General features: G+C 36.5%; 1 protein-coding gene across 2 annotated transcripts in view; it reads right to left on the reverse strand.

Moving 5' to 3' along the window:
* Positions 1-18,787: 18,787 nt before the first annotated feature.
* The window catches only part of LOC139141355 (transcription elongation factor SPT5-like), a 177,715-nt gene continuing 171,004 nt past the window's right edge, over positions 18,788-25,498 (reverse strand). For both annotated transcript variants that reach the window (XM_070710989.1, XM_070710988.1), the window contains exons 21-23: positions 21,567-21,787; positions 19,861-20,162; positions 18,788-19,282 (exon numbers count right to left, since the gene is read on the reverse strand). In XM_070710989.1, the coding sequence (XP_070567090.1) occupies positions 19,037-19,282; positions 19,861-20,162; positions 21,567-21,787 (769 nt within the window). In that variant the 3' untranslated portion in view covers positions 18,788-19,036. The remainder of the gene's footprint in view (positions 19,283-19,860; positions 20,163-21,566; positions 21,788-25,498) is intronic.

Below are 25,498 nucleotides of genomic sequence, written 5' to 3' on the forward strand. Positions count from 1 at the left end.
ATGCACTCAAGGGTCTATAATGAAATAAGGTTTATACATCCAGAAACAACCAGTTATGATTGTCAGTGACACATTAGTCATGGGAGAGAGAGAAAGAGACGGAGAGCCTTGTAAAGATGTGTAGAATTAATGTTTATGGCAACAATAATAGGGTATTTGCCTGTCTTGTTCGGATTGTACATCTGCATTTTTTTCATTTTGTATTGATTACAGCCAATAAATTATGTGAGTACATGCGAGCTAATCTCTATTTTGGCCATCTGGTGATTTCTGAGATACAGAACATTTGTTTAATTACTTTTAGTCTTGCTTAATGCCTGTCAATATATATATCAAACATTTTAAAACTTTATGCATTTTCCTTCCTGTTTGCAGTGCAGTATGTGACGCTTAGCAGTAATGAATTTGTAAAAAAATTGAAAATAAACACAAAACAAGTACACATCCATGCATGCTAAGGTTTCTGCTTGTATATTTCCACCAACCAATATCCTAACAGAAGATAACTAGGTAAACCAATCTATGAAAGGTGGGCTGTAATTAACTGCTGAAGGCGGCAGCTCCAGAGACAATCTGTGCTGTCTTAGGGTACATGGCAAAAAATGTCACAAACATTTACTAGTAAATTAAACCACATCATCATCCAGATTATCATCCTCACTGGAAATATCATCATCATTAACAGCAATAGCATCATCATCCTCATGACAAACATTGTCCCCACCCTCTCCATCTCCCACATTTCTGTTTTTCTCTTTTGGTGCTTTCAATCTCTGCAGTGTTACTGCTGTCCAAAACGTTGTCCTAAATGTACCCATTCAAGTTCTACCTTATATCCTTCTTTTGAACTTTCATGGCATTTAAAACACTGGTTTAATTGTCACATTCCAAGGCAACTTTTGTTGTATTCATTCTCATTGTACAGATGTAAATTGGCTTATAGATTTGAATTCCACTTTTCTGCAATAGTATCTCATTTTTCTGAGGCTCTACGTATAAGCATAGACATATTTATTTTTTCCACACATTCAGAGCTTTTTATGATTTGTTTGTTCCTTTATTCTAGTTTTTATCCAAATGAAGTGGGATTAAAGGGCCATTATTTGTAACTTTTGACCATTTTTCACCTCGGAAAATTCCATGTTGAGGCTCATATTTGTTGCAAAATGTTGTAATACGAAGAAACAAACATGATTAGTGATATGTTATAGCCACATAAAACTGCTAATTTTTGTTCAAACGTGTTGCCCTTCCGAGCTTTTTTGTTGACGTCTGGCATGCTCAGCGTGCTGGGGAGAACGCAGATATGGTGACACCGCGATCACGCGAGATGTACAAGTTCACGTTTATTGCGGGATCAAAACAACATTGTGTCGTGGATTGCCAGACATCTGGCTACGCAACGTGCTCGGACAAAGGACTACGACGTAAGTACCAGGCATAAGTAATGAATATTTATTTTGAAATTGCTGTAAATGGCTCGCGCAGGTGCAGAAGAATGCCTACGTTGCAATCCGCGTGTCAACAGAGTTTGTATTTCTGTCCAGACAAAAATTGAAATTTTCGTTGTAAAATCACATATTATTTAGTTGTAGGGCACGTAATGTTTCCGAACAATATGCGATTCTCTGTTATTTGACAGGCTATTTAACATGAGCCAGTGATCATTTCAATCAAAACGAACAGAAAAATCGCCAGAAGATACAGCTAATGGAACTTTAAACTAAGCCCCTGAAATGTCGTGATAAAACAACTTTGAAGTGAAGAACAGAGTGTCATTGAGTTGGTGCTGCTTTACGTTTTTTAATTATATATATATATATATATATATATATATATATATATATATATATATATATATATATATATATATATATATATATATACACACACAAACATACACACACACACACACACACACACACACACACACACACACACATACACATCTATCTGACGATCACGTGAATGTGTGAAACTTATACCAGACATACTTGATTTGTTCTCAAATCCTGCATTGGGCACTTTTACATCAAGCACTTTACCCCTCTGAGAAGATACAAACATATATATATATATATATATATATATATATATATATATATATATATATATATATATATATATATATATATATATATATATATATATATATATATATATATATATATATATATATATATATATATATATATATATATATATACACTCAGTGTGACAGTTTCCGGACGACCTCAGTTTTCGGACATTTAGTGACATGCTGTTAGTTACACTCACTTCGCTCCGTATCGATAGCGTTTTACAGGTCATGTGACCTCATATTATGTCAGGTGACACTGTTGTCCCGTTTTTGAAAGTTTTTTTGGTAGAAGCTATTGAGTTCGCTACGAGCGGCGGTCACAAATTGTCGTCTGACATCGCGTCAGTGATACTATCAACACACTGCCGTCAGGTCAAAGTGACTGAAATTTTGACTAAAGTCCTGATTTAGCATTGAATTTTGAATGTGGGGGAGAATAATGATTTTGAAAATATTCTTTCCATTGTTCGCTACGATTGCATGTAGTTTTAACGAAAACTGCGCAGTTGTTTTGAGAAAAAAAGTACATTTGATGAACGTAAGAAGTGTACAAGTTTTCGGACAGACAACATTTAGCATAATTGGTAAATGTAGTGACTTACCGCGTAAAAACTTGACAGGTAAATAATGCCATACGATGAAATATACTCGCTTTTTTTTATTAAATAATGCCTGTGCGATTCTAATACAAACAAAATATGCAATGAAAACAATTATAAGTAATACTCACTGAACAAACTTAGCGAAGTTAGCCACACCGTACGATACAAGGTGCCGAAAGCAACACATACAGAGACAGCTCGTGTCCGATATCTAAGCGCTATACACGTCGAAATATAGTTGAGTCGTCCATGGATTAAACATAACTAATTATCATGAAATATTCTTATATACTGTTTTCTAAACACATCGAAATTAAAAATCGGTGGTTTGAAGTTTCAAATTATCAATACTTAGCTCCTAATCACATTCCAAACACGACGTCCGATTTCTGGGATTGCAGTCCGATTACTACGCCCTTGACATAGGGTCAAATCTTTGGCAACTTTGACCCCGAAATACCACTCCTGTCGTGTCAACTGAGTTTGAGGATAACCACAATAAAGTTTCGAAAGGTATGGTAATAAGATTTCGTATTGCTGGTCATTTACGAAACGACTTTGGGCGAAATCCACTACCCTGTCCGAAAACTGTCACACTGAGTGTATATATATGTATGGCAAAAATTTATAACAAGTAGAAAACAGGACTTAGGCGTTACTCAGAGTTTCACGCTACATGTGTTACGCTACATACGCTACATCATCAGACGAATGGTTCAACTTATCTTATCTTTGAATGTTTCAGTTGCTTTGCTTCTGTTGTTCCGCACGTGGTTCTGCGTGTTCCTGACTCTGTTATGCATGTTTCCACATAGTGAGCTGGCTATAGTTCTATTCTTAGAGGAGGGGCATGGTAGTTGGACAGGAGGTATCTGTTCTCATGGCGACGTTTTGAGATGAGCTCCGATCGCTTGTTTAGCAGGTTAGGCTTCTCAGCGTTGATGATGAACAGTTTCTTTTTCAGACAAAGGTTTAAATGTCGTTGTTGCTGACACTCAAAAAGATGGCAGAATTTTCCAAATAACTGGTAAACACAGGCCTACTGTTTGACTACATAGACAGTGCTGGCAGCATCCAACAGCCTGCCAGGAGTTGGCAGACATTGCCGAGGTGACCTGATGGCACGGAAGTGATGGCGAGTAGCTTGGCCGTGGAATGACGTCCATCATAATGACATGTACATGTATGTAGCTAGTACTGATATTATGCGACGAAAAGTAGAACTAAATGTTGTGTCATTCATGTTCACTGAAACTATAATTATTGGAGAATTCGATGGCAAATTCGAACATCGATAATTTATTTCACCTCTCTGTGATGAAAGAATAACGCTGTGAGTAATCTGGCCCCTTACTCTCAGACAAGCGGCCTAATAGACGATATAAATTTGTTGTGTTTATGTAGAGATTAACTATTTGTGACACATGTGTTGATGAAGAAGGTAGAAACCTTTGATAGCTTGTTTTAGAATGCCCTAACCAAAAATTGCAAAAAAACACAATTAAGCCTTTATGTGCTGCAATTGTTCCCACCCAAATTTTAGTGCAACATTTTTACAAATTTTTATGAATTTTTCTGTAATTTTTTGATAACTTTGGACCAAATGGACAACGTTTCATTGGCTGCAGTTTGTTATTAAAATTTTTTGACAAAAATCTGAAAAAAATTGACTGGAGTATACTTTCTATAGGTGACAAAAATTGACTATGGCACTCAAAGAGTTAAGATTTCATCATGATTTGAACATATCATACTCAGATCATCCCAAAGAACATGTCAACAAAAGCTATCAGGTGAGTAGTTTTTTGAGAAACAAAATTTTTTTGACCAAATATGGCAGAAATTGATCCAAAAATACAAGCTTATATTCAAATTTCACCACAATTTAGTCAAATCTAACTGACGTCACCCCAAGTGAACTGCACATCAAATTTCAAAGCAATTAGACAGCGTTTTCAGAGAAGACTTTTTGACCGAAAACATCAAAAAATGCTCCCAAAATACAAATATGCATACCGTATATCACCACAACTAGTACAAGTGTTATGGAGGTTACCTAGTGAACTGCATATCAAATATCAAAGCAATCGGACAAGCAGTTTCAGAGAAGATTTTCTGACAAAAAATAGCAAAAAATTTGCCCCAAAATACAAATATTCAAATTTCACCATGATTTGAAAAACGTGAGGTCACATTACCTGAATTGCATATCAAAATACAAAGCAATCGGACATGCGCTTTCAGAGGAGAAGGCAATTGTTGACAGATGCGGATATGTCAGATGGACGACAGACATTCAGCCTATTTGATAAGCTCCACTTCACTGACAGCAGAGCTAATGAACCCAACAAGTGGTAGATCAGAAAAGAATTGTAAAAGTTTGAGAGTCTGTATATCTAGAGGCTCATTCTACCTTAAAAAGTCTGCTGATCATTCACATTCTTCTTCCTCTCCATGAACAATTTATTCATTGCAAACATGACAAATACAGGTGGCCATAACAGAGGTAAACTGTACCTCTGTATTCAAGAAGATTCACTCTTTTGGTTTTTTAGGATACGAAAAATAGTGTTTGCCAATACTTTTGTGAATATTTATGCATCTCTTGTCCCTTTCAGTCATTTTTATTGATAACTGTCAAGCCTCCCAGTCTTCCATGTGTTGCTCTCTGGCTTAGTCTTGTGTACAAGTATGTTTCACTGTCATGGGTCTCATATGACCAAAACTCTTCTTCAAAACATTAGTCAAAGCTATCATTATCACTGCTGATATGCAGTGACAGTGACAGTGACTGTAGGCAGTAGCAGGGCAGTAACTGCATTAACTTTAATACTTTTGACAGAATTTTTGTTTAGTTTATATAACTGTGTTCTTGTTCTACTCCCTACTGCATGTTGAGCTGTCCAGTATTCAGCTTGCCAACACAGCCTGTGAATATGTACCCTGCATTTGGATCATTGACAAATGACTTCCAGTCTGGACTCTAATTCAATTATCACCAAATGTTTTATATAGGCTTTGTTGACAAGCTGAATAGTGTGCATTTCAGCATGTTGTAGGGAGACAGCAAGAAATTGTATTTGATACATTGCATAGAAATATCAAAAAGCATTTACCAAGAGTTGCAGCTTCTGTCTTTTTGCAAGGTCTACTTGTTTTCTTATGAAAATTCAATAGTGTTTCTACTATAGTCATGAAATATTTTGTTTAATCATTACAAAATATTAGAATGGTTGAATTACAAAAATGTTATTCATTTTTCATTGAATTACCTAATAAACATACTTATGATGGAATCTGAAAATGTAAAATGTTTTTACATTTTCAGATTCCATCATAAGTATGTCAGTCCCTGAAGCTACTATAGACATGGATGCACCAGATATGAACTGAAAATGCTCACGTGTTTAAGTATATGTTGCAGTTATGTGTAAATTTGAACCTTTGCCACATGTTTGCAACTTCATTTAAAGTGTTATGATCTACATAATGAATAATATTCACCACAGATTAATTCTAAATCCAAGTATATATCCCCAATCAGGAAAGTTCATTAAAATATGTAAATTAGGAATTGACTGAAATGTTCTCATTAAATATGCAAATTATGAATAGGCTGAAGTAAAAATGTTAAATGACTTTCAATAATGTCGTATCATAGTATCTTTAATGTACAAAGCAGTTCGTCAACTTTGGTCTAGTCAAGACAGATAAATATCCTTAATTAGGAAAATTCATTTAATTTGCAAATACGGAATCGGCTAAAGTAAAAATGCTTAATGACTTTTAATGCTGTATCATAGTATCTTTAATGTACATAGCAAGTTTTGTCAAATTTGGTCTAGTCAATACAGATAAATATCCCCAATTAGGAAAGTTCATTATATATGCAAATTAGGAATTGGCTGAAGTAAAAAAGTTTCATGACTTTTAATAATGTTGTTTTATAGTATCTTCAATACATGTTGCAAGATTCATCAACTTCGGTCGAATCAATTCAGAGATATATCCCTAATTAGTGAAGTTCATTAAATATGTAAATAAGGAATTGGCTGAAGTAAAACTGCTTAATGATTTTCAATAATGTTATATCATAGTATCTTCAATGTACATAGCAAGTTTCATCAATTTTGGTCAAGTCCATTCAGATTTATATATCTAATTAGGAAAGTTTATTAAATATGCAAATAAGTATTCGGCTGAAGTAAAACTGCTTAATGACTTTCAACAATGTTATATCATAGTATCTTCAATGTACATAGCAAGTTTCATCAATTTTGGTCAAGTCCATTCAAATAAATCTCCCTAATTTCAAAAGTTCATTAAATATGCAAATTAAGAGTTGGATGAAGTAAAACTGCTTAATGACTTTCAATAATGTTAAATCATAGTATCTTCAATATACATACCAAGTTTTGTCAATTTTGATCAAGTCAAATCAGATATATATCCCTAATTAGGAAAGTTAATTAAATATGCAAATTATCCATTATCTTTTATGTCACCCCTTAATGTCTTTCACAGCTGATATATCTTGGTAAGATCAACATTTGTAGCAAATCTCATCAAATTGTGTGCGGTCGTTGTCATTATATATCCGTTTTTTCTAAAATCATTAATTATGCAAATGAGCAAAAAGTAAGCAAGCCACACCCACCAAAAACTAATCAGTTCTTGCCATTTGCAAACTGAATTTATGTACCAGATTTGATTCTGATCTGATGAGCCGTTTTTGAGATATTGAGCACACAGACAGACAGACAGACAGACAGACATCGCTGCGACATATGCTCACATGTGTCAACACGTGAGCAAAAAATTAAGTATTTCCTGACTGTATGAAATTATCTCATCCTAGGGACTTGTAAACCAAATATAAAAGCTGTCTGACCAGCGGTTTTGAAAAACAAGCGACCCAACAGTTGACAGAGCTCTGCTGTGTTACCTAGAGAATAAATAACCTTGTATTGATGAAGAAGATGGATATCTTTGATAGCTCAATTCAGGATGGCCTGACCAAAAATGGAAAAAAAATTCATTAAAAATACAGATTTGCATATTTCATCACAATTTTAACAAATCTAAGTTGGGTTATTTCTTGGGACCTGTATACCAAATAACAAAGCTGTCTGACCAGTGGTTATGAAGAATAAGATTTTTTACCAAAAACGCCTTTTTTGGTGCTAATTTGCACATTTTCAACAATACCAAAAAATTAATAAAACTGTTTCTCAAAATCATGTATTTTACCTACACAACAAATATCAAATCAGTAAGTACTGCAGTTCTCAAGATATTTGAGTGGACGGACGCCTCACAAACGGACATACATACATACATACATACATATATACATACAGACTGACGTTGGACGCCGGACGGATACCCATCCCAATAGCTTCTATAGACTATATTAGTCTATAGTAGCTAATAAACGAGAGTTAATTACATTCTAATTAAAGTCAACAAGACTTGCTTATCAAGATTTATGTCATAAAAAACAGCATATCTGTCAGGTTATAAAGAATCTTCAGCTGGTTATCGTTATCAGTATTTTCATCCTATTAACCAGGCACATTTTAACTTTCAAATTAACATTGCAAAATAAGTTCTGTTGAATAAGTTGAGCCTGTAGGTAATCAGAGAATGCACACAGAAGAGACAAATGTTTGAGACTTAAGAAGTTCAAGGTCATCAAAAGCATTATAAGGAATCATGTAACACTTTCATTGCACTGTTTACACAGATTGCATAATTGCTATAAATAGCACATGAGGAATCTTACAGCCCAGCTTTACCATAAAAACCCTATCACTTTGACCACTCTTTTAATTTACCACTCTATTTTTTTCCTCAAAAAGTAATTTAATTTCATCCTTACCAAGTAAACCAAAAATGGAAATTGGAACTTTCTCTATCTCTATTTATTTGATCACCCTATCATGACAAACTATTATGAGTAAATTTCTTTTAGATAACATACAGAGCACAATAAATGACGGTTCAGAACATGTCAAAGTTGCGATTCAGGAAAGTTGCCTTTACATGTTTTAATCCTCCAAGATGGTAAGCATTCCACTATGAACTGTCAAAAAAGTTGAACTTTCTAATAATTCTACACTAAAATTATTTTGGCTTTGATGATTTCCTAATTAATTCAATTATTTAAAATCATATTAATTATTTCTTTCTGGGTGGATTGATAGGGTTTATACAGTACAATGATTACATTACAATGTAAGTCAAATTTTGACCAATAATGGAAAAAAATTCCTTAAATACAGATTAGCATATTTCATCACAATTTTAACAAATCTAAGTTTGGTTATCCCTAGGGACCTGTATACCAAATAACAAAGCTGTCTGACCAGCAGTTATGAAGAAGAAGATTTTTTACCAAAAACGCCTTTTTTGGCGCTAATTTGCCTATTTTCAACAATATCAAAAAATTAAAAAAAAAGTTTCTCAAAATCATATTTTTCATCTACACAACAAATATCAAATCAGTAAGTACTGCGGTTCTCAAGCTATTTGAGTGGACGGACGCCTCACAAACGGACATACATACATACATACATACATACAGACTGACGATGGACGCCGGACGGATACCCATCCAAATAGCTTCTATAGACTATAGTCTATAGTAGCTAAAAATCTTCTTCACCATAACTAAAACACAAATTGAGCTGAAATTTTACTCATGTCATCCTTAGAGTGATCTCTTTCAAGTTTTCAAAAGATATTTGGATCGGTCATGTGATTTGGCCGCCATTTTGGATTTTCGAAAAATACCAATTTAATATTTAAACATAAGGCCAAAGTCCCTGAAGCTACTATAGACATGGATACAAAATTAAGTATTTCCTGACTGTATGAAATTATCTCACTAAGGTCATCCTAGGGACCTGTAAACAAAATATTAAAGCTGTCTGACCAGCGGTTTTGAAAAAACAAGCGACTCAACAGTTGACAGAGCTCTGTTATGTTATGTAGAGAGTAACCTTTTGTGACACATGTATTGATGAAGAAGGTGGATATCTTTGATAGCTCATTTCAGGATGGCCTGACCAAAAAAGGAAAAAAAAAATCCGTAAAAATACAGATTTGCATATTTCATCACAATTTTAACATATCTAAGTTGGGTTATCCCTAGGGACCTGTACACCAAATAACAAAGCTGTCTGAACAGTGGTTATGAAGAAGAAGATTTTTTACCAAAAACGCCTTTTTTGGTATTAATTTGCCTATTTTCAACAATATCAAAAAATTAAAAAAAACAGTTTCTCAAAATCATATTTTTCATCTACACAACAAATATCAAATCAGTAAGTACTGTGGTTCTCAAGATATTTGAGTGGACGGACGCCTCACAACGGACATACATACAAGCAAGCACAGTTTAACTTTCAAATTAACATTGTAAGTAAGTTCTGTTGAATAAGTTGAGACTGTACGTACTCAGAGATAGCACACTGAAGAGACAGATGTTTGAAACTTAAGAAGTTCAAGGTCATCAAAAGCATCATGTAACACTTTCATTGCACTGTTTACACAGATTGCATAAGTGCTATAAATAGCACATGAGGAATCTTAAAGCCCAGCTTTACCATAAAAACCCTATCACTTTGACCACTCTTTTAATTGACCACTCCATTTTTTTCCTCAAAAAGTAATTTTATTTTATCCTTACCATGTCAACCATAAATGGAAATTAGAACTTTCTCTATCTCTATTTATTTGACCACCCTATCAAGACAAACTATTTTGAGCAATTTCTTGTACATAACATACAGGGCACAATAAATTATGGTTCAGAATATGTCAAAGTTGGGATTCAGGAAAGTTGCCTTTACATGTTTTAATCCTCCAAGATGGTAAGCATTTCACTATGAACTGTCAAAAAAGTTGAACTTTCTGATAATTTCTACACTAAAATTATTTTGGCTTTGATGATTTCCTAATTAATTCAATTATTTAAAATCATATTAATTATTTTTTTCTGGGTGAATTGATAGGGTTTATACAGTACAATGATTACATACAGTGTAAGTCAAATTTTGATCAAAAATGACCAAAAAAATTCCTTAAAAATACAGATTTGCATATTTCATCACAATTTTAACAAATCTAAGTTGGGTTATCCCTAGGGACCTGTATACCAAATAACAAAGCTGTCTGACCAGCAGTTATGAAGAAGAAGATTTTTTACCAAAAACGCCTTTTTTGGCATTAATTTGCGTATTTTCAACAATATCAAAAAATTAAATAAAATAGTTTCTCAAAATCATATTTTTCATCTACACAACAAATATCAACTCGGTAAGTACTGCGGTTCTCAAGATATTTGAGTGGACGGACGCCTCACAAACGGACATACATACATACATACATACATACATACATACATACATACAGACTGACGACGGACGCCGGACGGATACCTATCCCAATAGCTTCTATAGACTAGAGTCTATAGTAGCTAAAAATCTTCTTCTTCAGAACTAAAACACCGTTTGAGCTGAAATTTTACTCATGTCATCCTTAGAGTGATCTCTTCAAAGTTTGCAAAAAGCATTTCTATCAGTCAAGTAGTATGGCCGCCATATTTGATTTTGCATAAAAGATATGTTTACCAATGAAATCTACAGTAACTATGAGATGATGTTCAATTTATCCTTCTTTTGGTAAAAGATACAAAAGACTTTTCCAAGCTCAAATTTTGCACATAATATCATCAGTGCAAGAACTTGAAACAATGTTAACTGCTTGGGCCCCGCCAATGCTGCTTGCAGCTTTAATATTTTTATTATTACCACATTATTATTGAACTCTGCCTCCTCTGATACTGCAATTTACTGTATGACAAAGTTCCAAAGTTCGAATCCGATTGAAAACTATCCGAATTTTCTACCCTGGGTAGGTAACACTGCTGGTGGACAGAATTGTCCCCGAGGTTATCGTTCGCCCAGTTAAAGCGATGAAATTCGTTTCTTCGCTTCGATAAAGTGTGCATGTGCGATGTATGATAGTGAGCATGCGTGCGTGAGTGCTTCACGAACTCTACAACGTGTTCAGCGGCCTCAGTCAGAATAATGTAACAACTTAGCCGGCTATTGAACCACTCTTTTTTGGGAGTGGAGATTTAGCCGACTGGTTCTGTCTGTGGCCTTTCAGCTAGGCGACTGATGCCGTATGTTGTGGGTTCGAATCCGATTGAAAACTATCCGAATTTTCTACCCTGGGTAGGTAACACTGCTGGTGGACAGAATTGTCCCCGAGGTTATCGTTCGCCCAGTTAAAGCGATGAAATTCGTTTCTTCGCTTCGATAAAGTGTGCATGTGCGATGTATGATAGTGAGCATGCGTGCGTGAGTGCTTCACGAACTCTACAACGTGTTGAGCGGCCTCAGTCAGAATAATGTAACAACTTAGCCGGCTATTGAACCACTCTTTTTTGGGAGTGGAGATTTAGCCGACTGGTTCTGTCTGTGGCCTTTCAGCTAGGCGACTGATGCCGTATGTTGTGGGTTCGAATCCGATTGAAAACTATCCGAATTTTCTACCCTGGGTAGGTAACACTGCTGGTGGACAGAATTGTCCCCGAGGTTATCGTTCGCCCAGTTAAAGCGATGAAATTCGTTTCTTCGCTTCGATAAAGTGTGCATGTGCGATGTATGATAGTGAGCATGCGTGCGTGAGTGCTTCACGAACTCTACAACGTGTTCAGCGGCCTCAGTCAGAATAATGTAACAACTTAGCCGGCTATTGAACCACTCTTTTTTGGGAGTGGAGATTTAGCCGACTGGTTCTGTCTGTGGCCTTTCAGCTAGGCGACTGATGCCGTATGTTGTGGGTTCGAATCCGATTGAAAACTATCCGAATTATAGACGCAGGCTGGGTTTTCTCTGGGTCAGCAGGTTATGTTCTCAAAAATGAGAATGGTGTGCTAAAAAATTCTCATTTTGAGAAAAATCTTCTCACTTCTAGACTTTTTTCCTCCTTAATAATTCGGCCATCCCAGTACACCTTAAATTTCACTGTATTTTTTGAATTGATCATAATTGATACAATCAATTGAAGCAAATAATACATTTATAAATTTGAACTAGTGAAGTCCGATGTCTTTATTTACAGTGGAAATACTGAAATGAAAGACAGTGAAAGTAACAATGTTGACCTGCATTTTTCAATATTTTGTTCTGTGCAGCAATGTTGTCCAGTCACATTCCCTAAGTGACAATAAAATACCAGGTATTAAGGCAAAAAAACTTAGGTTGTTTCTCATCCTTGGTTGCTTACAAAAATGATGCGGTGCCATTCTTTTTTATATCATATTCGGTGGCTTTTGTGAGCTTTGATATTTATGTATATTGGTTCGTACACGTTGACCTTTGTTGCACCATAGTACAAAGTGCTGTGCTAGGTGGACATGGACGGACCATGGATAGTAAGAAGCGAGACTGCCAATGATTGTACAAGTGACGCATCAAAAAGATGATAATTCATATAAAACAAGCGACCTAGCGGCCGATATAGCTCCGCTGTGTTTATGTAGAGAATAACTATTTTTGATACATGTTGATGAAGAAGGTGGAAATCTTTGATAGCTCAATGCAGTGGCCAGAAAAAAGTGGCTAAAATAGCTGCAAAAATACACAATTGAAGATTTCATCATACTTTGAATATATCACATCGGATCATCCCTAAGAACATGTCAACCAAAGCTATCTGATGAGTAGTTTTTTGAGAATAAATTTTTCTGACCAAAAATGGCAACAATTGCCCCCCCCAAAAAAATGCAGATTTCATCATAATTTCAAAAGATCAAATTTAGTTCATCTATAGAAACCTGTATACCAAATTTCAAAGCTGTTAGACCAGTACTTTTTGAGAAATATATGTTTTGACCAAAAATGGCTAAAATTGCCCAAAAAATTCAAAATTGCAGATTTCATCATAATTTCAATAAATATCATTTAGTTCATCTATAGAAACCTGTATGCCAAAGTTCAAAGCTATCAGATAAGTACTTTTTGAGAAACACATTTTTTGACCAAAAATGGCTAAAGTTGCCCCCAAAATACAAAATTACAGATTTCATCAGAAATTCAATATATATTACTTAGCTCATCTGTAGGAACCTGTATACCAAATTTCAAAGCTTTCAGACCAATACTTTTTGAGAAACACATTTTTGACCAAAAATGGCAAAAATTGCCCAAAATTACAAAATTGCAGATTTCATCATAATTTCAATGAATATCATTAAGGTGATCTGTAGGAACCTGTATACAAAATTGCAAAGCTATCAGATGAGTAGTTTTGGAAATACACATTTTTTGACCAAAAATGGCAAAAAATTGCCCCAAAAATACAAAATTACAGATTTCATCAGAAATTCAATATATATTACTTAGTTCATCTATAGAGACCTGTATACCGGATTTCAAAACTATCAGATCAGTACGTTTTGAGAAATACATTTTTTGACCAAAAATGGCAAAAATTGCCTTAAAAATGCAAATTTGCATATTTCTGCATAATTTGAACAAATCTGAAATAGATCATCCCGCGGGACATATGTACCAAATATCAAAGCTATCTGACTCGTAGTTTTGAAGAAGAAGATTTTTAAAGATTTTTTTACAAAAAATGACAAAAATTGCCTTAAAAATACAAATATGCAAATTTCACCACGATTTGAACAAATCTGACTGAAGTCACCCTAAGTAAACTGCATATCAAATTTCAAAGCAATCAGACAAGCGGTTTCAGAGAAGAAGATTTTTTTACCAAAAACACCAAAAAATGCCCCAAAAATACAAATATGCAAATTTCACCACGATTTGAACAAACTGAAGTGAGGTTACCCCAAGTGAAGTGCATATAAAATTTCAAAGCAATTGGACTTGCAGTTTCAGAGGAGAAGGCAATTGTTGACGGACGACGACGACGACGGACGACGACGGAAAATCAACCTATTTGATAAGCTCCGCGTCGCTGACAGCGGAGCTAATAAAAAGACACAGATATAAACCAATCAATAATAATGGTTTGATTCGCTGAACAAAATAAATGGGGATGTCACAATAGACCAGTTAGACCGAATAAAAAATAAATACTGTACATTACCAACACTCCCAAAACAAATCAAATGATTTTCGAAGTTAAATTAGACCACAGTCCGCTCTGCGTCTATGCGCCCAATAGACGTATGTACATATGCCATGAGAGGAACCAAGTATTGAAGTAAAGAAAGCAAATGGCTATTTTGTATTGGGATTATGCCACCATGTCAGCTTCTACGTTCGATTTTACGGAAAATTAGCAAGTTCATCTATGATATATTAACCGTTGATTAACCTAAGTTAAATTAGACCACAGTCCGCTCTGCGTCTATGCGCCCAATAGACGTATGTACATATGCCATGAGAGGAACCAAGTATTGAAGTAAAGAAAGCAAATGGCTATTTTGTATTGGGATTATGCCACCATGTCAGCTTCTACGTTCGATTTTACAGAAAATTAGCAAGTTCATCTATGATATATTAACCGTTGATTGTTCCCTAACATTCTAAAAATTCATACCTTATACTTAATTTGCTTCAAAAATGCTCATTATGTTCATGTGATTTTCAGCCAAATTCAATGGATACATTGCTACAGCATATGCGTACAAGCGTACCCCGAATATATCTAAAACCGTGTGCCGTCAATCTTTGAATCATGTTATTGAGTGAGATTTGAGTTACGGAACTGATATGACCATCTTTAAAATTATTTTCCAACTTCTATTTCAAACGTAGATAGCTCTCTATGATGTTCAACTATGCTGCACAGGGATAACTTCATCTTGCTGAGCTCACATAGTTCAAAATGGTAATCATGCTCTTTTTTGCGAAGTCTCCAGCAATTTTGCAGTTTGTGGCTCTTGGCAGCCTAAGCTACTCGATCTTTTTCTTTTTCTGATCAAGCCTACCATCGGTAATGCCTTATTGAATTTTCGGAGATAGGACCTCTTACTAGTTTAGTCATCGTCGATTGCAAGCAGTAGCGACCACTCCGAATCTGAATAACACCCATGCGCCATGTGACGTCTGCTTTACGTCCACGGTTCAAATGCACTGTCCAATTAAAAGACAAATACTAACTAGAATATTTTCGTAAACATCTGATTTTCTTCTGAAAATGCGAAAAAAACGAGCGGCAGCGGAAACACAGGCAGGTATATAATAAGAGCTGATGTCTCTACTATGGCTTGAGCCACTGCTTGATCTGTAGCCAAATTAGATTTTGCACGACATGTAAGACAAAAATTGTTGACCTGTCACTTGGCATAAGGACAGTAATTCAGTTCTGGGTTCGTTAGCCAAGGTTTCTTAGTTGACTACAATCTATTACAGACTACTGAGCTGACATTAGGGGTACTCACTTTGTGTTTGCTCACTCTGTGTGCGCTAGTGTTTGGTACTGAGTTGCGTGGATATCCCCTCATGGCCTCACGTGATATGGGCCTGTTGCATAATCTGCAGATGATATGATGCCTCTGAGTCTGAAAACGGTCGTTAGCCAGTCGGCATTTTCCTTGCATTTTTTCTCATTTAATTTTGCAAAATATCGGCGAGTATCTCAATATTTCAAGATAACTCTTTCTTCCCAATCGTTTCCTGGGGTTTCAGAGTCATATGAACGAAAATGAGTGAAAGTTTTAGACAGGAAAATCGGACGTCGGCCATGTTCAATGTTTACAGTACAATCAGAAATTTATGTGGAGGAAATAACTAACAAACACTGTTCATGATGCCCGCCCTCTAGAGGCAGACCTTCCTATATGAAGTACCACATTTGATGCTTGTGCAAAGCTTGACCACACAAAGGAGCATTTTAACTTTTAGAAAAGACAATATTCTTTACACGGTCATGTATTTCAAGGTAAATATGCCTATCAAAAACAGTAATTTCTTCACTTTCAATTTTTTTTCAATACTATGACAATTATCAGCCATGAGGTTTTACAAACACAACACCAGATAAGCGTTTTTCATCATTTCCACAGGACTCTGTGGAAAATCCATTTAAAACAGTTAAAAGTGACTTAAAATGATCACTTGGTATACCGGTACATTTAATTTATAGATGCCAGGTTGTGTATTTCACATGCACTCAGGTCAGTAGGGAAGTGCGTCATTACTATTTTGGACTGTTAATTCTTATTTCTGAATTATTTAACTTTTTTCCATATTGAACTATCTTTAGGCAGTTTATACTGTAGCTTAGAATTTTTTTGATTGATGTATTTAATCATATTTTGGGTTCTTTGGGTCCACATCCCACCTCATGCCCCTACATCATCAACTATTTACCAACAACTTCATGCCAACAACCAATTACCTGACCTGGCCACACATTAGAGAAGGTACAGCGTCAGAATTAGATATACGCATAATTAATGAGGTACAGTATGAAGCATCATAAGGTCTCCCATCATACCATATATGAAGGGTGTACCACTTGTGGTTACTGAGTTATGGACAAATATGTATATTTGAGGTCAAAGGTCATTGAGGTCATGTGACATTTTGTCAAAATAATTGTATTGCTAAGTTATCCCTATATACCAAAAATCAGACCTCTAGCTCTATTGGCTTGCTCAAAATTAGATATGCACATAATTAATGAGGTACAATATGTGGCGTCATAAGCTGTCCAATCATACCATACATGAAGGGTGTAGCACTTGTGGTTACTGAGTTATGGACAAATATGTACATTTGAGATCAAAGGTCATCAAGGTCACATGACATTTTGTCAAAATAATTGTATTGTTAAGTTATCCCTATATACCAAAAATCAGACCTCTAGCTCTATTGGCTCGCTCAAAATTAGATATGCACATAATTAATGAGGTACAATATGTGGCGTCATAAGCTGTCCAATCATACCATACATGAAGGTAGTAGCACTTTTGGTTACTGAGTTATGGACAAATATGTATATTTGAGGTCAAAGGTCACCGAGGTCACATGACATTTTGTCAAAATAATTGTATTGCTAAGTTATCCCTATATACCAAAAATCAGACCTCTAGCTCTATTGGCTTGCTCAAAATTTGATATGTGCATAATTAATGAGGTACAATATGTGGCGTCATAAGCTGTCCCATCATACCATACATGAAGGGTGTACCACTTGTGGTTACTGAGTTATGGACAAATATGTATATTTGAGGTCAAAGGTCACCGAGGTCATGTGAGATTTTGAAAAAAAAATAGTATTGCTAAGTTATCCCTATATACCAAAAATCAGACCTCTAGCTCTATTGGCTCGCTAAAAATTAGATATGCACATAATGTGGCGTCATAAGCTGTCCCATCATACCATATATGAAGGGTGTAGCACTTGTAGTTACCGAGTTATGGATAATATATATATATATTTGAGGTCAAAGGTCACCAAGGTCACGTGACAATTGTCAAAATATCTGAGATATCTGCGTGAATGGATGGACTCACGGATGGACTCACGGACGGACATGACCCAATCTATAAGCCCCCTGGACTTCATCCGTGGGGACTAAAAACTGTGTCACTGCATCCTTTTTGCAATATGAATACGATGAGAAACTAAATTTTTATTTTTCTTGGCCTTATACATGGGAGTCTATGGAAACTGCCTTATACATGGGAGTCTATGGAGGTGAAAACTAAAAAGTCCTCTAACACGGCCAAATTTGATCGCATTGTGAAACAAATCGACGTGCATCTGTATGGGGTAGGGTACTATCCTTGTGCAAAGTTTGAAAGAAATTGACCTGGGCATGTCTGAGATATCTGCGTGAACGGACGGACGCACGGACGCACGGACATGACCAATCCTATAAGTGCCCCCCGGACGGTGTCCGTGGGGACTAACAAAGCACAATGCTATATTGCCTGCTGGGTAATGCCATAATATAGTATTTTACATGGGTGCCCAGTGACAAAATGGATGAGTTTCTTTCAGGAGAAATGCCTGCTTATTGGGACAGTGTAGGTTATTGAACGTAGACTGCATCTTTCAACAAAGCCTCGAACAAAGACAAAGCAAGTTGGGAACACTGATATACAAAGAAACACCATTTATTTTCCATCAGGCATAACAAAGGACGGGGATATCATAAAGTTCTTTTTAAACAGATACACCAGTTTTCATTCTCACAGATAGTATACACTGCTAGCAATGACCATCATATTTTGAAAATAATCTTTTTTTTTAATCTTCAGAAAGTCCTTTGATGTCTTTTGTTGAAATTGTATTGAGATTTTGTAACTGAAAACTTCATCTTCTCCATTATACCTTTAATGTAAAGCCTTTAAACCACAAGTTTTCCAAGATGCCTAAGCTGTAAGATTTTCAACTGAACATCAGGTCCCCCTTGGTCCATTTTCACAATGCCATCTGATCCATCAATATTGATCAATGTTCCTGTTGATTCTCTATCTTCCCCTAAAATTACTTTCACTTTGTCTTGCTTCGAAGGAGTAGCAGGTTCCAAATGATCACAGTGCACATTGACGACTCTGTCTTCCTCTGGGATGAACACAGAGCACATCCCGCCCTAATGGATAAAAACAATCATATTTCATGTGGTTAGGACACATATCCATCACAGGACACTTGCTGTGAACAAACAAACATATATAAATTCACATTATACCGATATAGTTGATTTCAATGGTGATTTATACTCAGACAGAGTCCATGGACACGAGGAACAATGGACAGGAATCGTTATTAGTAATAGACACGGAATAATACAGTTGTGTAAATCAGACAACAATATCAATGCTAACACAACTTATTATTAGAGGGGATAAAATTCATTTGCAGTGAAATCTTTGAGAGAGGCCGTATATTTATCAGTCTACATTCAAATTGATGATTGTAACTCTTAAGAAATTAGGCTTTTCTTGAACAATTGACAAATACAGTAACTTGTGGTGTTACAACCTTTTTCTACTAATGTGACACATTATTGAGCTCACTTTAACACTGCCTATAAGCTCTTAATCATTATCATGGATGTGTATCCTTCGATATGTGATAAAATCTTGAACAAAAGTAAATAGTTCTATATTTATACCAACAGGGCAGGAGAATTTAGTAACAATGATGATAATCTAAACATTTACTCACCGAAATTCCTCTGATAACTCCTGTTTTGTAAATAAGAGCAGGGTCGTCATGTGTTTCTTTCACTTTAACTTCTATATCAATGGTCTGCCATTCAGCTGTGCTGGGGTCTAACCCTCCACCTGGTGTTAAGGGGTTAAATCCTCCAGGTGAGGGTGCCCCAGGTGTCATTGGGTAACCACCTGGACTAGGGGTTGATTGGTATCCCCCTGGAGAAGGTGATGCTTGATAGCCACCAGGTGACGGGGTAGGTTGGTATCCTCCAGGACTGGGTGCTGTTTGATAGTTGGCAGGACTTGGAGTACCTAGAGTGAAAACAAAGGAAAAATTATGACAAAGATCCAATCCACACAACTTACGAAAGCTATCTCTTCAACCAGATCACGTAACAGAATATTTGGGGTTCAAAATACACTGTTCAGACAAACCCTACTTTCTAAGCCCAGTGAGAACAATGTATGATGTACAGCCCACTAGACTGTATTCTTGGGGAGGACCTCTAATGTTTTTCTTTTGGTATGGGTACACAACAAGTGCATTTTGCTAGTGAAAGCTGCTTTCAAGCTTGTCTTCAACGTCACTGTTTTGAACAATATCAAATGATCAACTCAACTACTAGTCTACTAGGCCCCTTTTTAATGTTCCCATGATGTCCCATAAATTGTTCAAGAAAAGCTACTCATAAAAACTACAAACATGAAAGCAATGTATGTGATTTTTAAGGGTGGTGAGAAAGGCATTTTCATGTACTAGAAACATTTTTAGTGACTGTGTGTGTTAAGTATAAAGATTTCAACAGTTGTCTATTTTCTTTTGTTGGCACCATTTCTCGTTTCTCTATTTTTTGCTAAAATTGCTTTTTAAAAAAATGTTTATCTTTTTTGCTCCTCAGGCTTATTCTGAATATTCTATTGAAGTAACCCCGTAAACTTTTCTGATCCCCTTGAAAGTTGGTATGTACTAATGTTTATTCCAAGACACGATGTTGTCATTCACTTGTCTGAATCACAGAAAAACCACACATGGTTATGACTTCATTACCTATGTTCACGTTACATACTTTTTCCCAGTCAGAGCTTTGCTGTTTTGGATATTATAATGTGGGGATTTACATGTATTTAACATGGCGAAACTGGAGCACTGTTATACTGTGGGCTCCAACACAAATGGGGTTTCCCTGTGCAGGTTTGAACCCTGCTTGCAGCGCCATTGTTGTATTTTTGGTGTACAACAGTGGAGGCTCACTGACATACGTTCGACTGTCGGTCGACGTAACCAGACGTCGTTCTCACCGAAGTTCAGTTCAGTGAACGAGACGTCTACTAGTCCTGGAGTTCCAAAGGAAACTACAGCTTAACTCTGCAGCAGGAGCACTGTACCGAGTAGAAAGCTATGTACAAATACGGTAAAGCACAGCCAACTACAGAAACAACAATAACAGTTGACTGTAAACAACAGGACCAGGGTTCATCATATCAAGTGCGCTATAGGCCAGCTGTACAGTCGCTTTTACACCCCTAGCTAGGTCATGTGACAAATACCAACCAACCCATAGAATTCCCTTGACAAGTTCCACCGTTGAAGGCTCCAGCACAGATGATTGCCCAAATACAACAGCACAGAGTGAGTAATTATATTCAGTGTGGTGTGATGCCACACTGAATAATTTTGCAACAACCTACACAAGGCCATCTTATTACTTGATTTACCTTGGTATCCTCCTGGTGATGGTGTGGGCTGTTGATATGGTGAGTATGTATGATCACTGTTACTGTACATTGTTGAATTGCCTGGAGTAGCTGGAGTATATGGCCCATTGCTTGGAGGTGTGTCAGCTGAATAACCAGGAGTTGCTGGGTTTGGTGTTGATCCATAGCCAGCAGGTGATGGTGTTGAATCATCAAAACGATAGTCAAACTCTTCATCCCCCCTGAAAGCAAATATACAAATTCCAAACTTCCATTACTTACCGCATATATATACTGATATAAAAATAAAATACCGCAATTATACAGTGTCGCTCAAATTTGATCAGAATTGGTATATACCAGTATGGATACCAAAGATCAACAATAAATGTTGTTTCTATCTGTTCAGTGGAGGAAAATTCTACGTTGATGTTATGACAATGATTTCTGCACAGTACAACCAGCAAAACAACAAGAAATATTTAAACCAGAAAAACAAGAATAACAAAAGTAAATAAGGTCTGAAACTTTAGGTACTGGAGGTCAACTTTAGCAATATGCATGGCAGAAACAGCTAGCCCCTCTTAGTTTTAGTCTGGTTCCCTGACCCATTTCCCCGGTAGAGGGCGTGGGGAAATATAGGGTCAGGTACCGGCTAATGTAAACATGGACGCCATTGGGTTAAAATAAAACAAGCTGTGATTGGATGAAAGTAACACTTGTAACTTTTTCTAATCTTTCTTGGGTTTCGCACTTTCAGGCTCACTTGACATTAACTTCTTGTTTGTATCACAAAGCCGTGGAGGTAGAAAGAAAGACTTTCTACCTCCATGATTTAGCCACTGTGATTTAGCACACCTCTCAATACTTTTAGAACGTCGACATGATGCCTGGCATTTTTCACGAAATTCGGACACCATTCTATCCATCGAAATCAATCGTCGTTCACAGTTCCAAGAAAGTTTGCTTTCAATTAGCTGTGATATCGTAGCAGTACTTGTGGCGTGTATCGAACGTGCTCGGGTCATTGGGGTCGGCGATGACCTCAATGACCCTAGCGCGTTCGATACACGCAACAAGTACTGCTGCGATATCACAGCCAGCCTTCAATCACCTCTATTTCCCCGTACTTATGGATTAATCCTTTCAGTTTAGGTTTCCCGTCTCGTGTGCCAATGATTTTGGTTCGGATACCAGTGTTCGAACATAATTCTGATCCAGTCGAATTTTGACCGGCGTTTTGATGGTAGCAGCCATATTTGTTGTAGCATGTTCTGTCAGGTGACTAATCTCCGCCATCTTGAACAAAATTCTGTTCAAGATGGCTACCCGGTACCTGACCCTATATTTCCCCACGCCCTCTACAGGGGAAATGGGTCAGGGAACCAGACTACTCTTAGTTTGAGCATAGACAGTCTTCCCCCCCTCTACTGTCTATGGTTTGAGCAGGTCTGTTAATATGTAACAGTTCATAAACAATGACAGGAAATGACTCAAGGTCAGTGAAGTTGTTGGCCTGTTTCTTACTGGCATGCCATCACTCCTGCACATTTGCAGGATTTCCCTTTTTCTTACCTCATTTGCACATTTTTGACACTGACGTGATCATTTGAACAACGTCACATCTCAACCCCTGCATCTACCTGAACACCAAATACTGAGATGGTAGCTTTGGTGGTATGGGAGCCTTTGTGTGTGACGGACATACATACAGACATACAGATGCCACCGACTCATCATATAAGCTCTTTTTGGTATTTATATACAAACCAAATATGAGCTAATAACAACAAACCACAACAATTTATTGTTCAAGTCTGTTTCAACTCTTCCCTTCCTGACTTATTCTGAAATCTTGTTTTATGACTGTCAATCCTGTAGAAAATACCTTTCTTTTACTGATATTCTAAAATGATTGTCCACTGATCTATCATTTGTTGGCACATATGCTACGTATTTGGAGTACACCCTTCTGATGATATGAATTGTACATGACAGACACATATCACCAAGTAAGTGAGGTTACCCACAATGCCCCTTGATTTGTGCATTCAGACATTGTTTGCTGAAGGCTAATTCAATTTTATTAATTTCAGAACAATTTGAACTTAGAATTTGATTTCTTAAAAGCATGCTCCAAAACTACTGATTATGTTTAAATTCAAAATAAAATTAAATCAGAAGCCAATGTTTACAGGTGCTAAAAATTGTTCACTTGTCAAGGTAAAGTTATGAGCAACTTAGATGGTGTCATCATACCACCTGTCAGAGACATGCAAATTTCCTCTGTCATGAACATTCAAAAAATACCATCAAGGACAGTGTGCTCATATTTGGTTTGAATTGGTCCATCAAGAAGTATTTAAACTAGAAAAACAACAATGACAAAAGTAAATAAGGTCTGAAACTTCAGGTACTGGCGGTCAACTTTCGGAACAGGCTTAGCAGAGGAATGTTTCAACAGAGTTCTTCATGGATTCAGCAGGTCTGCCAATATGTATCAGCTCATGAACAATGACAGGAAATGACTAGAGGTCAGTGGAGTAGCCTGTTTCAGTCACTGCCACCACTCCTACACATAATGGGTACACTGCATACAAATAGGTTAGAGATTAGAGAATCTCCAACTCAGATGTGTGGGCTGTTTCATTTAATGCCACCACTCCCACACATTTGCAGGATTTCCCCTTTTTCTTACCTCATTTGCATATTTTTGACACTGACATGTTCATTTGAACGACGTCACATCTCAACCCCTGGGTCTACCTGTACACCAAATACTGTGATTGCAGGTGCGGCGGTTTGGGAGCTTTTGTGTGTGATGGACATACATCCGCACATACAACCATACATACATACATACAGACAGATGCCACAAACTCACCATGTAAGCTCTTTTTGGTATTTATATACATACCAAATATGAGCTAAAAAATTAATACCCTTTCAGTTGCCAATACAGATACAGGTTTCCTTGAAAACATTGTGTATGGCTGTTAGAAATACTTGTTGAAAAAATTACTATCTCCTCCTTGAAAAAGGGATTGATCTGGTCATTATTCAAATTTGGAAATAAGAAAGAAATGAAAAATACCCCTGATTTTAATTAAATAATACTTACCTTTGAGATGAATAACGGCCCATTGATTCTAAACTCTGACGAACCTACAGAGGAATCTTTCTCTTACCTGGTTGGGGTCCTTTACAAGCACTACAAAAGCTGGCAACCCCTCCTAGGTCCTCTGTCACTGCCTTTGTAGACTCCCAAAAAGAACACAATGTTGTCAGCTCACCCCAACAACTAAGTCCATTTACAATTCAACCCAAATGAAATGAAACTAAATATCTAGCATGGGAAGGAGGGGGAGCGGGTTTGTCTCAAAGGTAAGTACTATTTATAGAAATTAAAATCCAGGGGGATTTTTCATTTCTATTACATAACACTACTACCTTCGAGATGAATTGTGCCCTACAGAGTCCCATGGTCCATAGGAGGAGGAATTTGACAGATAAGTAACTAAAGACAAAAGAAATAACCAACATGACTTCTGAGCCTGAGTGGTCACTCCCTGAGAAAGACTGAGTGCCATTATTTGTATTGCACCTGGGTGTGTGCAACACAAAAAGGCCCTTAAGAAAACATACCATCCAGATATCCCTTAGGTAGGCAGAGGTAAAGAAACCATGAGGCCTCCATTGTACAGCTTGCTGAGATGCAACCCTATTATTTGCAACGTCAATAATGCACCCCATCACCTGAACTGATAACGCTGAGGGAGAATTGACAAGACATGCAACTCACTATGTCTAACTGTAATAGCCAACACTAGCAGAAAGACTGTCTTATAAGTGAGAAATTTAAAGTCAGCTGGCCATAAAGATCAAACGGAGACTGTAATAATGCATTTACTACCAACGACCAACTCATAAGATAGATTGTCAATCAAACCTGA

Source organism: Ptychodera flava, chromosome 9 (assembly GCF_041260155.1).
Source record: "Ptychodera flava strain L36383 chromosome 9, AS_Pfla_20210202, whole genome shotgun sequence".
In the NCBI taxonomy this organism is placed as follows: Eukaryota; Metazoa; Hemichordata; class Enteropneusta; family Ptychoderidae; genus Ptychodera; species Ptychodera flava.